This window comes from Penicillium samsonianum, assembly GCF_028829775.1.
Source record: "Penicillium samsonianum strain IBT 33392 chromosome Unknown utg000003l_segment0_segment0, whole genome shotgun sequence".
Taxonomy (NCBI): Eukaryota; Fungi; Ascomycota; class Eurotiomycetes; order Eurotiales; family Aspergillaceae; genus Penicillium; species Penicillium samsonianum.
Window position 1 is genome coordinate 4,077,283 of NW_026643261.1, and position 14,188 is coordinate 4,091,470.

Here is a 14,188-nt window from a genome sequence, read left to right on the forward strand (position 1 = left end):
ATGAGAGACGACTCTATGACCGTGGACTTCTTTTTTGTTCTTTTGTTTAAGATTACGTAGGATTATTAATTTAAGCTCCAGGGCTACCTTGACTCTTCAGAGCTGTTGTGCCCCTTTATCTGTCATCTTATCTTCCTCCCAAGACTGTTTCTCGCTAAAGGACAATGCTGCACAACCTACAACGGTCACTGGTCTGATCAGCTTCTTTAGCAACACAACGTCGGTGGACAGATGGTCTTATCCTTGCCTCTTCGCTGTACGGGTTAAGATGGAATCCTGGACAGACCAAGAACCGGCGCGAAAGCGGATGAGAAAGGGCACGAGAAGTTGCACAGAGTGTATGTGTCAATAGATATTTGATATGCCTGCGCTAATATCGTTCAATTATAGGTCGGCGACGCAAGATACGATGCACATTCAACCCCAACCGTCCAGAAATTTGTAATGAGTGTCGGTCCAGAGGCATGAAATGTGTTGATCAAGAACATGCGGTTATTACCCCTCCATCGTCCGGCTACCAGCAGAACTCCCAACTTGGCGAACAGCCATACAGTCTCCGCGAGCGAGTCGCGCACCTGGAGAGCCTCGTAGAGAGGTTAACCAAGCGACTAGACCAACGGGACTCTAACACTCCACCTTGTGAGCACCATGGGATAAATCAATGTTGGTATCTCCCGGATGCGTGTGGATTCTTGTCGCGTGACTGACATTAACCAGCGGACGGTATAAAAGCCCATTCAAGGCCACTGGCTACCGAGCCAGATGAACTAGGCCCATCCAGTGACCAGATTTGCAATGCGCCGATACTACAACTGTTTGACAACTATGTCGTGAGCCGCCAAGAGGACTCGTCGAATAATGATAAATTCGCCGGTGTTCAGGACATGTCGCCAAAGGCCGAAGCGGTGCGTGCAGAACTCATGTCTCTCCTCCCTCCTGCAGAGGATATGAATAAGATAATCAATACGTCCTTCCATTGGTTCGTGTGGCAAGATCATCTCCCAGGGCTGTTCGATCAACATGCCGACAGACTCGTTTTTAATGAAAATTGTCGCGATAATCTAGTGGCTCCCGCCGAAGTCGCTAAGGCACTTATGTGCCTATGTATCAGTGCGGTTCATGCCCCGTCTGAATTTGACTTTGGTACTTTAACCGTGCCCTTTGAACCTCAAAAATTCTCCGATCAATGCATTGAGATGGTGGACCGTTTAATCGTCCGTGATGACAACTTCGCGGCTACCCTGCCCGGTATAGAATGCCAGATGTTGCTCCACAGGGTTCATATGACTGATGGCCGGCTCCGGAAAGCTTGGCTGGTAATCCGTCGGGCAATCGAGTTTGCCCATTTAGCTGGAATGCATCTGTCCACCAAGGTTCCAAGGCCAGACGACTCTTTTTATGAAAGGCGCTTGAAAATCTGGTGTTCCCTGGCAACATCGGATCGAGTCCTGAGTTTGATTCTTGGCCTGCCTTATGGTATCAGCGATCAATTCTTTTTGCCACAGATGGAGCAACGTCTCAATTCAAACTTATCAGCTCCAGAGGAATACGTGTCGCGCATTGGCATCATCACGGGACATATGGTTGACCGAAACCAAGACCCTTCCAAGATGACTCTTGCAGCAACATTACGACTGGACCAAGAGCTGCAGGATTCTTGGGAATCTATGCCAAGTCACTTACAAACCGCAGAGCCTTGTCAGGATGAGAAACGGGAACACTACATTGAGAGGGTCCCGTTGCAATTCATGCTCAAGCTACTGCGTGCTTTTCTCCATCTCCCCCTGATGCTGCGATCTCCCCTTGAGCCTCAATTCCGTCCCTGCCACACGATCGCGATTCAATCCGCAAGAGAAGGACTCGTTCTATACAAGGTCCTTCGATCTAACATCAAGCCCTATTTGTGCAAAATGATCGACTTTATGGCCTTCACGCTATGTCTTCTTTTGATAATCCACCTGCAAGGCTATTCCGATGAGAATCCAGATCAAAGTAAAGAGCAAGATGAACAAGATTGGGATATGGTAAAGAAGGTCGTTGAGATCCTTCGTCAGGCGGCAACAGAGCTAGGAGGCTCGGTTGCTGCCGAGTCTGCGAACATTCTCGGCGCCATCCACGACGCCAAAGATTACAAGCACGATTGGAGCCGCATCTCGAGCTGCAAAATTACAGTGCCCTATTTTGGTACGATTACGGTCAGGGCAGGAACCAAGTTTTCCAAGGGTCGCCCGAAAAGCAAGGAGCAGACATCAGTATCAGGCACAATAGGGGCGGAGGATTCTTGCTCAAGACAATGTCCTAGTCAGCTCTATACGCCGCCGATGTCTGACCCTGAATATGCACCAAGTACCAACACTGATGCCTTGAATGGTGCTTCCCTCACGCCCAGGATGGCGCCTGGATATCCAGACGAGCCATGGCTTTCGAGGAGTGAAACAGTGGCAAACCCATATGTTGGCCTGGAGCTCAACACGTTTAGTGGACTTTTCGATGATTTTGGGCAGTACATGTGGCCAAATAGCAGTGTTGACCTCGGACTTGATCAGGGCTGGAATCTGAACTGGTCAGATGGTATGCCACCACCATGAATGTAGATACCCTTGTGGCTTTACTTAACTGTCTGAATGTTTTATATGCTGTAAATTAGAACAGTTGATAATATATGTATTCCGTTCAAAGAAATGCGACTTCTATCATCTGATTGCATGACCGTGGAGGGGGGGGAACTGGATCTGTCCACGGGTTGCCAGACACTGGTCAAATCCAAATCCAAATGGAAAGTAGCATTGGTTTCTTGCAGTGTCAATACCCTTAAGAGATGAGCTCTAAATTTATTGTTAACCTTGGAATAAGATGTAATAGAATAGATTAGAACCAAAAAGAAATCAAGAAATCAAGTCTAGAGCCCTGGAGTGGGCTAGATGTGACGTTGCCGGGAGCTAAAGGGGTTTATGTAAGACGGCTTTCCCCAGCATCGACCTCGGGACTGATCATCTCAATGAACCCGTGAACCCGTGAACCCTTGTGATCCCTGAATTATTCCCATTTCTCCGTTTGATTAGTCTGTTGCTTTTTCAAGTTGCATGGTCCTCTAGATACTAGTATATCTTTGCTATTTCAACTCTCTCTTGCCACAACACCCCCCCCCTCCCCAACATACACAAAGCAGAAGATAAACATGGCTGAACGACGCCCCTCAGGGTTGGAAAGGAGTCCAACTGCGCCGCCGATTCTCTCAAATGGCCACTTTGCTTCCATCGGCGCCGAAGGTGATTCTGCCTCCTATTCGCACGGCGTGCAGGTGATTGATGAGAATAAGGAGTTCAAGTACGGCCACCTCCTTCTGCTATGGTTCATCTAATTATAAAGCTTGAATGCTGATGGCATCACTATAGTCCCAACCTGTCCAAGTATTTGTCCCTTGAGAATGTCACGCCGGCTGGTTTCAATTACCATCTCATTTCCGTGTTTGGTTCGCAATCCACCGGAAAGTCCACACTGCTCAATCACCTATTCGGCACCGAGTTCTCCGTGATGTCGGAGCTGGAGAGAAGGCAGACGACCAAGGGTATCTGGCTTTCGAACAACAAGAAGCAGGGCGAAGTTGGCGCGGCGGAGCGCATGGCTGACAACATCTTGGTCATGGACGTGGAGGGAACTGACGGTCGCGAGAGAGGCGAGGATCAGGACTTCGAGCGCAAGAGTGCGCTCTTTGCGCTTGCGACGAGTGAGGTCCTCATTGTCAACATCTGGGAACACCAGGTGGGGTTGTATCAGGGAGCCAACATGGGGTTGTTGAAGACCGTGTTCGAAGTTAACTTGCAACTGTTCCTAAAGGATAAACAGTATGTATCCTTTTGGTCGTCTCCACATCTGTACACTTTGGATGCTAATCTCTCTATAGTACCACCCACCGATCCCTCCTATTCTTCGTCATTCGTGATTTCATCGGTACCACACCACTCAAGAACCTGCAGAAGACATTATTGGAAGACCTCTCCCGTCTCTGGGACACTATATCGAAACCTGCAGGCTTGGAGAAGTCGACGATTCACGATTACTTTGATTTCCAATTCTACGGACTGCCGCACAAGGGTTATCAGCCTGACCAGTTTGTGACCGAGGCAAAGAAGCTTGGCCTGCGTTTCCGGGAGGGTCACCGAGACCCAAAGAGGGATGCCCTTAAGGGCGAGTTCTCCGAAGGAGGAGTCTTCCTACCTGAATACCATCGCCGCATCCCGGCCGACGGATTCTCACATTATGCGGAGGGAATCTGGGATCAAATCGTCAATAATAAGGACTTGGACTTGCCCACACAGCAGGAGTTGCTTGCGCAATTCCGTTGTGACGAAATTCTGCGCGAGGTAATGATCGGCTTTGATGAAGCGATCATCGCATTTGAAGATAAGCAGGCCGAGTCCGTGCGTGTTGGTGCGCCTGAGGTTCTAGGGGGACTTGGTGTTGCCATGCGTGCTGCGCGCGTCAAGACCCTAAAGAGCTTTGAGACGGAAGCTAGCCGATACCACAAGGGTGTTTACCAACGGAAAAGCGCTGAGCTTCAGGGCAAGGTCGATACCCGCCTCAAGGCACTTTTCCACGGCCAGCTGTCGGCAGCTCACAAGTCTGGAATCCGCGACTTCAGTGATTCAGTCAGTGCTGCTGTGAAGGATGGCCAAAAGAAGGGGGCTAGCTACGACTTCGCCGAGATAGTCACCAAGGAGGCCCAGTCTTCGTTGGAGAAGTTCGAGGAGGTCGCCCGCTCCACATTGGTGGATGGAGCTTCTTGGAGCAACTACAAGCAAGAGCTATCTTTGTATAAGAAAGAATTGGCTGAGGTCAGTGCCCGACTGCGCCGCGATGAAATGAGACGTCTGGCCACCCGCGTCGAGCGGTGGGTTCAATCTCGTCTGGGTGAATCTGTGGGCCTCGAGTTCAATGCCCTCGGGTCTGGAAGAGCCGGCGGTGGTGCTCCCGAGAACGGGGAGAAGCCTACCGAGAAGGACTTCTGGGATCGGATCTGGAACTTGTTTGAAGAGACTGTTCTTGACGCTGAGCGGAGATTCACGGACCGTGCGAGCAGCTTCGATGCCAGCATTGATGAGGTCGATGTTGGCCTTTGGCGACTGCGCCGTAAGTCTTGGGGTGTTCTCCGCGCCAAGATTGAAGAGGAGATGAGTGAGGGCAACTTGCTCCTCAAGCTTCGGGAGAACTTCGAGGACAAGTTCCGCTATGACGAAGCCGGTGTGCCACGCATTTGGCGCCCAACTGATGATATCGAGGGCATTTACACCCGTGCTCGCGAGTCTACCTTGACGGTGATTCCTCTTCTGTCTCGTTTCCGTCTGGAAAGGACAACTGCCCCACCCCCGCTTGACCGATGGATTGGACACACTCCAAGCACCGCGACATCTGCGGACGAGGAGGATCTGGCCCCCATCGGGGGTGTGGACGAACACGAGGGCAAGAGTTTAGAAGAAGAGATGACAATTCTTAGCGATACGAAGCGCCAAGAGCTCACTGTACGATTTAAGAAGGCCGCGGACGGTGTCTACGTCGAGGCCAAGCGGAGTGCCATCGGCGGTATGACACAGGTCCCCTTGTATTTCTACGGTTTGTTGCTGGCTCTAGGCTGGAATGAAATCTGGGCTGGTAAGTTTTCATTGATGAATCCTTCATTTTCGCATACTGACGTACTTTCTATCTCTAGTTCTGCGCAACCCGGCTTACTTTATCCTGCTATTTGCGTTTGCCATTGGCGCATACATCACCTATCAGCTCAACCTGTGGGGTCCCATGCTAAAGATGACCGAGGCCGCCTCCCAGCAAGCTCTGGAAGAAGGCAAGCGCCGCTTGCGCGAGTTCCTCGAATCCTCCGACACTGGCCGCCAGGCGATTGCTATGTCGGCTGGGGAGCGTGCTGGGTCTTCAGACCGAAAGGAAGAGTATGAAATGTCGGATATGCAAAAGGGTGGCTCGAACGCTAATGACGACCTGGATGACATGTAACCTTTTTGCTTGCTGTGCCCTTCTGGCGTGATCACCCTGTACTTTACTTTCTGTAGCTTCTATATGCATACGACATGGGCCTTTTACTACATTCATTGCGTACAACAGGAGATCCGACTTTGATACCAACTCCATTTTGCCAGCCTGGGGGTTTTAATGAATTCAAACATGGTCATAGTATATGCATCACAAACTCTTCTCGAAGGTAGAGATGGAAGACAAGTCTTGGATGATCCCATCTCCCATGTTGAAGCCTATTTCTACAGGCTTGCTGGCAGACTGAGCGCTTGTTTGCCAGATTCAGGATATAAATACCCTGCTCTTCATAGATTGAACACACAATGATTCTTCTTCCTCTCTCTCCCCCAAGCACTACATAGCAGAAGCTATATCAACAAGCAATAGCCTATAGGAGATGATCTTGATTGAATAGGAATATTTGGAGAGGGAGGAAGGGGAAGAAGAGGGGGGAGGGTTTATACTCGCAGGTGGGGGCGTCGCGCCTTCCTGCCTTCCAAGGTTGGAAGGTGATTTCAATTACCTCATTAGTTTACTCCAGGGCTGTTGTACGCAGGTTGGGAAGGAACGACACAAGGGTACATATGTATGCATTCCTGATTCCTACGATACCAGGGTAGCTATGATAGGGCCGATGGGCGTAGTACAACCATCGATGGGCCTTCTTGGTTTGAATCCCTTGCATCAGAGCTCAGCTTTGATATCAGCTCTCTCGGTAAGACTTGATCAGGTCTGCTATCTTAGCCCTTGCTTTGTTAGTATCTCAATGGCGACTTTGATTTACTCATTCGCTCGATCGCAACTTCTAAGTCCTGAGCCGCATCGAATAGTCAAACCCAGAACAAGCCCTGCCAAGAAGACCATTGAGGCTTTGTTCTGTTTGATTCGACTAAATTGGCAATGAGCTCTCATAGCGGGGGTCATACCAACGTCAAGGGCAATGGACCGGACTTCCTCCGAGTGAGGGGTATACACAACCGATCCAGCGCCTCACTACATAAATTAACCTTTGCGATTTGAAGCTCTGGAGTTGTTCAGCTAATCTACTTCTCCGATCCCCTCCAGGCTGAACCATGTCTGGCATTCCCAATCTCCCAGAGACATTCGATGATCTGCCTGACAAATGTCGGTTCTGGCCTGGCATTGCAGGGTCAGAAGAAGAAGGACTGGGAATGCTCCGCCTTCTAACGCCCGAGCTAGTTGCTCACGCCGCGCGAACACAAATCCAGTCCGGCGAGCGGGTCTGCTTAAACTGGAACATGGAGAATTTGAGCCCACCAGGTAAAACAAGGGCACCTGATCGTCAAATGAAATAATAAACTATAAGACTCACGACTCGAGAAACCAGGGTTCGGCCGTAAACCATTCGAGCACCGTGTCAAATGGGTCGCCGAGGGCGTCGCCTTCGATGATGAGTATCACTTCAACCCACAGCAGTCCTCTCAGTGGGACGGCCTCCGGCACCACAATGCGCCAGCTCCAACATCAGATGACCAAGACAGACGCCTCTTCTATGGCGGCACGACCGCAGAGGAAATTCTAGACGAGAACTCGTCGCGTATTGGCATTGGGTTTTGGGCGAAGAAGGGTATTGCTGGGCGCGGCGTGCTAATCGATTACGTCTCCTACGCGGAGAAGAAAGGCATCAGCGTAAACGCGCTGAGTCGGCAGATGATCTCACTGGACGAGGTGCAGGAGATCGCGCGCGAATGCAACATCAAATTCCAGAAGGGCGATATCTTTTTCTTGCGGGTTGGCTTGCCTGGGACGTGGGAGCAGATGTCGGCCGAAGACCGGGTGGCTTATAGTCAGCAGGACATGCCGCAGCATGCTGGAATCGAACAGAGTGAGCGAGTGCTGCGCTTTATATGGGATAATCATTTTGCGGCTGTTGCGTCTGATGCTGTTAGCTTTGAGGTTTACCCGGCTCTGAACCGGGAGTTTGATTTGCATCATCATCTTTTGGCTGGGTGGGGTGTTCCTATTGGGGAGATGTTTGATTTGGAGGAGCTGGCTGCGACGTGCAAGCGTTTGGATCGTTGGAGTTTCTTTATCTCGAGCAGTCCGTTGAACTGCTCCCGGGGAGTGTCTAGTCCACCTAACTGCATGGCTATTTTCTAGCTATCACGTAATAAGAAGCGTTCATCCAAAGCAATTTGAAGCTACCTATTATATGTACCTATATATCTATCGAGATGTCCCATATCTCATCTTCAAGCGAGATCGCTCTATTTGGCCCACTTTCCCCCTTTTGCATAAGCACACGGATTCACTGTTTATTGTACAGATGAATTCTCAAACCCAGTTGAAGGCTGAAATCATGTCTCGGACACCTCGGAAATCTCAGCTGTTAGGCCCCCTGTAAACAATCTTGATAAACTTCGACGCTCAGCCCCATCCAATAGAGCAGGCTAACGCCAAGATCTAACTAGTATCTAACTAGCGCGCCTAGTCTTATCACCATTGTTATTTTTCCCTTTGAAGGCGGGACCTTCTGTCGCCATCTAAAATCTATTTCCTTCTTAGAGGTATGCCGACCACAATAAAACGGGTGGCGGCTCTTCTGCCCTGCATCCTTATAGTCCTAGGGCTCTATATTTACTATCAACCTGAACGATCACGACCACTCACATACAATGGAGTACCTGATAAATTTCCTGCTAAAAAGCCAAACAGAGAGCATTTATTTGATGGCTTCTGGAATTATCAGCGCGATAGAGATAACCTGATGCTCACACAAGACCAATGTGACCAGGCATTCCCCGATCTATACGCCGAACTTGATCGCGCCAGGGATGATCGCAAATCTCGTCCAATATCTCTCAAGGAACTGGATGCGATCCCAGCCCGAAATGGATACATTCGAGCTATGATATATGATCAGCAGGTAAGCAACATGAGCTCGTGGGTCACCAAAGTAATGCTAAGTATGGTCTAGTTGTATGTGATCGACAAGGAAGGCTCCATTTGGTCCCGAGAAAAAGCTACACTGTCTGCGATAAATCGAGCGATCCTTTCATCGCCAGAGCCGCTCCCTAATATTGAATTCGCTTTCAATACAGACGACTCGGTTGATGAATTACCCCTCTGGGGATACGCCCGTCGCGCAAAAGACAAGTCTATCTGGCTGATCCCGGATTTCGGATACTGGTCCTGGCCAGAGACTAAAGCTGGGTCTACACGCGAAGTTCAAGCCAAGGCTGAATGGGCGGAAGAGGAAGGGCTGACTTGGAGTAATAAAACTGCCAAGCTGCTCTGGCGTGGAGTGCCGATCATGGGCCCAACGATCCGGGATAAGCTTATTCAAGTGACGAAAAACAAGTCCTGGGCGGATGTGAAGGCCCTTGTGTGGAACGACAAGGACAGTCTGAAAAATGACTACAAGACTATGCCGCAGCACTGTGAGTATCAATATGTCGCGCAGACAGAAGGGAATACGTACTCTGGCCGTCTGAAGTATCTCCAGAGTTGCAGGAGTGTGGTTGTCTCGCACGAGCTGGAGTGGATCCAGCACTACTATCATCTTATGAAGTCGTCAGGGCCCGAGCAAAACTTCGTCCAGGTGAGGCGTGACTGGTCAGATTTGGAACAACAGATGCAGCAACTTTTGTCTCATGATGATGAGGCCAGACGAATTGCGGATAACAGCGTTCAAATTTTCCGCGAGAGGTATCTCACTCCTGCAGCGGAGGTGTGCTACTGGCGTCGGTTGGTGCGGGAGTGGAAGAAGGTCATCGATTTCGAGCCTGAATTCTTCAAAATGGTGGATGGGAAGAAGGAATGGAGAGGTATTTCCGTGGAGAGTTTCTTATTGATGGGAGAGGTGGAGTATGATCCCCGGTGAAAGTACTCTAGAAATATATACATGTGATTCCTTGATTTGTTGCTATTTCGGATCCCGTTCTCTTATTGCTAAAATCCTCGCAGTTGAGGCTTGCGCTGAACGCGCGAGCTGGGCAGTATACAACTGGTTTGCTGGATAGCCCACCCTGGGATCAAATAGGTACCAGCCAAGCCCAATTGACAATTATATGGAATCAGGTGAGGGTTGCTACAATTAAGGCTACCACTAAACTGGAGAGATAATTTGGCCCTTTGTAAAACCTGCGCTTCATTCTTGTGGGAGACCAACATTTACCCGCCAAGACAGTTTTGAGCTCCCACACATTCCAACCCTTTTTTCCCCTTCCCTCCAGTGCCTTTGCTCCTTTGATGCGAAAGACTAAATACTCAATTAAACTCCTACATTCCACATGCTCGAAAAGCCTGTGTTTTGAGACTATGTTTACCCAACCATAATGATCGTCGCGTACCATGGCTTCTTAAATACCATGAGACGCAGTTCCCCGTCAAATTCCTCAAGCTAACTATTTTCACACCATCAACACTCTCTTTAACGCCTTTCCTAGCCGGAGAATTACTTTCTTTACCAAACAACCGCAATCCCTGACCAAGATGCACTTCTCTAAGGTAATTCCACCCATTTATCGTCTACACCCAGATGTATACAACTTGCTCACACACCACAGACCCTTGCCACCGCGGCTACCTTTGCCATGACTGTCTACGCCGGCTTCCCTGTCGCCACCGTCAGTTTCCTGTCCTGGGAGAAGTGCGACGTTGGCTATCCCGCAATCGGCGAGCCCAAGTTCTCTGCTGATGTGAGCGCCACTCCCGTGACTTGCGACAAGACTCCTGTCAACAATGACTGGAGCATTGACAACTATTCATTCCGCGCTCGCTTGGACACCAAGGACACGTTCTTCTGCCAAGGTGTGATCATCTGGAACAATGAGGGCTGCTCTGGCGAGCCTGTGCACTTCCTGCCTTTCCACCACGGCCCATTCACTGAGGGCAAGTGTATTCCTGACATCCTCGAACCTGGCTATGTCTCCTTCAAGCTGGCTTGCCACGGTTTCTACTAGAGGTGTAAAATTGATTTTTATGCAATGACGGCTGTCGATGTGCCACGTTGGATTCTATGAAGGCCTTGGATTGGCGATAGATTTCTACATTCTTTTATTGTCTGTTTTCTCTTATGTATTTTTACTTGGCTTTAACTCACAGATATCTCCGTGATATTACCGAGTACTTCCTGGACTATGTTTCCCATGAGATTATACTCCATATCATAATGTTTCTTGCCGTCCAGAGACCCCGATCATCCGATGCTCTTATATGAAGAACTTCATCCCCAATCAAACGCCAAAAAAAGATATTGTATTTCCAACTCAATCTCAGACATAGGGAATAGAAGAAAAGTGGAAGAAGGGAGGGTGAGGGAGACTCCCAGCAGTACATGGTCCAACAAGCAATTAAACTACACACTTCTTTCGTCATAAGGGGACGAACCTAGTACCTTTGCCTCATGAAGAGAAAGCTTGACGTTGCTCTTGACTATAATATATCACCCGGGCTGTTCTAGGTCATAACTATCTGAACTTCATGTACTATGTAATCCCCACTGCTATCACGTAACTGAGACTTCACTCCCGGGCTTCACCTATGAATGCGTTATATTCAACTGATATATTCGCCGTTAAACCCACTAAACAGGTGCTCGAGTCATACACGTTAAAGGTTCTTAGTCAATTGGGATTCAGTACAAGATACGGCGGAGAAACTCCGCTACTTGCCTCTAAAAAAATATATATCTGGAGATGAGGTGTACTTAGCTCCCCGTATATATGTTGGGGATAACCCCCACATCTCGATTGTAGTGTTGCTCTGTTTCTACGGTCAGATTATAGAGTTTATGAACTCTCGCAACAAAAGAACAGGTGGATACTGCATGAGCTTTGTATATGAGGATGGTGTGGTCGATAGACCGAGACCAAGAGGTTAAAAATAGATATTCGACAACAACTGCAAGGTGAGACTCTTGAGGCTGAAAGCAAATGACTATAAATAATTTGACCTAAATCATACTGTCTGAATCCCCCAGAAGGTGCATTTCGAGCCAGACTCGGGGCGGTTTGATCTCGTGCATGGCTGCGAAGATGAACATATTGCACTGTTTCATATCTGCAGTACCTTTGCTCTTCGTTTGATGTTTAACCCTTCTGTTGGAAATACCTTCTATATGACTCCAAACAGCGAGTCACCCGGCCCAAGCTATTTGTTCTTCTGGCTCTCCTGGTGATCATCGCTTAGACCTTTTCAGTGTAGAGAAAGAGTGGCTTGGCACCCTATATGCAACAAGTCGGAGATGATCAAACATATGCGACGAGCTACTAGCTGATTTCGTTCTTACGTGCCACTGCACACCCATTAATTAGATACTCTCGTACACTGATTTTGTGAACTTGAAAACATCTATGTTGGCTATGAAGTGAACGTTCATAATATACAGGGGTATCCCGTAGAATGAATGACATATGCACAGCTGAACAGATAAGATATCAGACATCGAAATTGAAGAGATCATGCACGCTCAATCGTGAATTGCAAAGATACCTCCCATCTTTGACCCCCGGTGCCATACCCGCCACCCAGCCTGTTGCGAATCAAGCTGGATATCTTCTCCCGTAGCCGGACAAGATTATCCTCAGAACCATTGACTCGGAGCTTGAGGTTTGCCATACATAGCCCATAATGGACCTGCCAGAATCGAGCATCATCAATGCCGAACACAGCAGCGTCGGCTTCAATATCCTTGATCACATCAGACACTCCTTGGCCGGAGTAGGACATGAGAAGCATGGACCCTAGAGTCTTCACCAAGCGAGTTCCTAGGAAGCACATTGAGAATGCAATGGTGCCAGATAGGAGCTTATCGAGCCAATCATAGATCCGGATTGAGACCAGAGGTAAAAGAAGCAGCAGAGTTGAACAAGAGAGGGTGAGGAAGTGGGACGGGTTGCTCAAGACCGATGGAAGAGATTGGATATACCCAAATCGCATAGCCTTCCCAATTCGAGCATGGTTCTTGAGACCAATTGCTGACACAAGCGTCGATGAAATAGCTAGAACTGCAGTCACATCCACACTACCCAGAGAAACCCGATCATGGTCATGCTGGTGGTGAGGCTCATGACCAGCCTTTTCGAGGAAATGTTGCAGATTGTGGGAGATGAGATCCATCCCCATAAACAAAAGAAGCACAGCCATTGCGAATCCGGCTAGAACTTCTGCACGTTCAAGGCCGAACGGGTGGCGGATAGTCGATCTTTTCCAAACTTCAAAATTGCCCAGCACATCAACAGCAACGCACAAGAGAGCCCCGAGTGAATCAAATAGAATCAGATGCGACAACGCTGTCATCGCCAGGGACCCATGTGCGGTCCAGAGTGTGTACGCCGCAATGAACATATGGCATAGACTCCACCAGAAGCGAGTCTTTTGGTCCTTCGACATGCTAGATCGGCATTCTTTCAGTGTTGGCATCGGCAGGGAGTTCGGAAGGGCTAGGGGCGCGCGAGGAGGAGGCTCGAGGAAGATCTGGTGTGAGATGCTACTGTGTTTGTACTTGTGGCCACGACGTTGTCCCATGTTCTGAAACACGAGGGAATAAGTTAGCACCGCCGCACATCACAGGTCACTAGCACGATTCAACTCACCGATTTGACCACTGGGCTCTTCGCCATAACAGTGGTATTGAAATTGAATGGCCCGGCGGGGGAGGTGTCGCCCGAGCCATTCTCGATCGGTGTCTCTGCATCTTCAGGCGAGGTTGGCAGATTGAAAGAGGACTTCGTGGGGCTCAGGGTATCCCTGCTTTCAGAATCCATGATACCCTTCGGAAAGGAAGCCTTAAGCGGCGATAGGGAATTGCGATCGATGGGTATCCCTGAGTTGATCTGGGAAGCATATTCGTCGTCCGCTGGCGGAGTAGGGGTGCGCGGCGGGAGAGGGAGAGGAAGGTTCGAAGCCATCGCGCTGGCTTTGCGAACAGAATGCCTTTATGAATTGATGGTTCCTATGTACATACACATGAGTCCATATGTAGGTTCAGGCTGGGGATCAACCCCCGGACGAGCCCCAGTGTTTTTGCCGATCATCACGTGGGCGGCCTAAACGCACCCCCAAACCTAAAAGCCTAGCAACCTTGGAAGGTTCCTCCAGTATCTTAGCCTCTGAGTAAGATTGAATGCATGAGGACAGGTTCATGGGGATCGTTTGTACAAAAGGAGGTGACACACTAGTCTCAGTATTTATTCCCGGT

The 14,188-nt window shown here is 49.3% G+C and overlaps 6 protein-coding genes across 6 annotated transcripts; 5 read left to right on the top strand and 1 right to left on the bottom strand.

Moving 5' to 3' along the window:
• Positions 1 to 268: 268 nt before the first annotated feature.
• On the top strand, positions 269 to 2,588 carry N7471_005150 (uncharacterized protein; the record flags this gene model as incomplete). Its single annotated transcript, XM_057277869.1, has 3 exons — positions 269 to 338; positions 391 to 663; positions 718 to 2,588. 3 exons carry the CDS (start codon positions 269 to 271, stop codon positions 2,586 to 2,588), a joined length of 2,214 nt encoding a protein of 737 aa, XP_057137479.1.
• A 590-nt stretch (positions 2,589 to 3,178) lies between these two features.
• On the top strand, positions 3,179 to 6,006 carry sey1 (dynamin-like GTPase SEY1; the record flags this gene model as incomplete). The annotated part of the gene is made up of 4 exons (XM_057277870.1): positions 3,179 to 3,327; positions 3,396 to 3,845; positions 3,905 to 5,649; positions 5,708 to 6,006. The coding sequence occupies 4 exons, from the start codon at positions 3,179 to 3,181 to the stop codon at positions 6,004 to 6,006; spliced, it is 2,643 nt and encodes an 880-aa protein (XP_057137480.1).
• Positions 6,007 to 7,097: 1,091 nt separating this feature from the next.
• On the top strand, positions 7,098 to 8,145 carry N7471_005152 (uncharacterized protein; the record flags this gene model as incomplete). The annotated part of the gene is made up of 2 exons (XM_057277871.1): positions 7,098 to 7,305; positions 7,352 to 8,145. The coding sequence occupies 2 exons, from the start codon at positions 7,098 to 7,100 to the stop codon at positions 8,143 to 8,145; spliced, it is 1,002 nt and encodes a 333-aa protein (XP_057137481.1).
• Positions 8,146 to 8,752: 607 nt separating this feature from the next.
• On the top strand, positions 8,753 to 9,868 carry N7471_005153 (CAZyme family GT90; the record flags this gene model as incomplete). The annotated part of the gene is made up of 2 exons (XM_057277872.1): positions 8,753 to 8,911; positions 8,963 to 9,868. 2 exons carry the CDS (start codon positions 8,753 to 8,755, stop codon positions 9,866 to 9,868), a joined length of 1,065 nt encoding a protein of 354 aa, XP_057137482.1.
• Positions 9,869 to 10,479: 611 nt separating this feature from the next.
• On the top strand, positions 10,480 to 10,949 carry ccpA (the record flags this gene model as incomplete). Its single annotated transcript, XM_057277873.1, has 2 exons — positions 10,480 to 10,494; positions 10,554 to 10,949. The coding sequence occupies 2 exons, from the start codon at positions 10,480 to 10,482 to the stop codon at positions 10,947 to 10,949; spliced, it is 411 nt and encodes a 136-aa protein (XP_057137483.1).
• Positions 10,950 to 12,447: 1,498 nt separating this feature from the next.
• On the bottom strand, positions 12,448 to 13,898 carry N7471_005155 (cation efflux family protein family; the record flags this gene model as incomplete). The annotated part of the gene is made up of 2 exons (XM_057277874.1): positions 12,448 to 13,518; positions 13,584 to 13,898. 2 exons carry the CDS (start codon positions 13,896 to 13,898, stop codon positions 12,448 to 12,450), a joined length of 1,386 nt encoding a protein of 461 aa, XP_057137484.1.
• Positions 13,899 to 14,188: the final 290 nt, after the last annotated feature.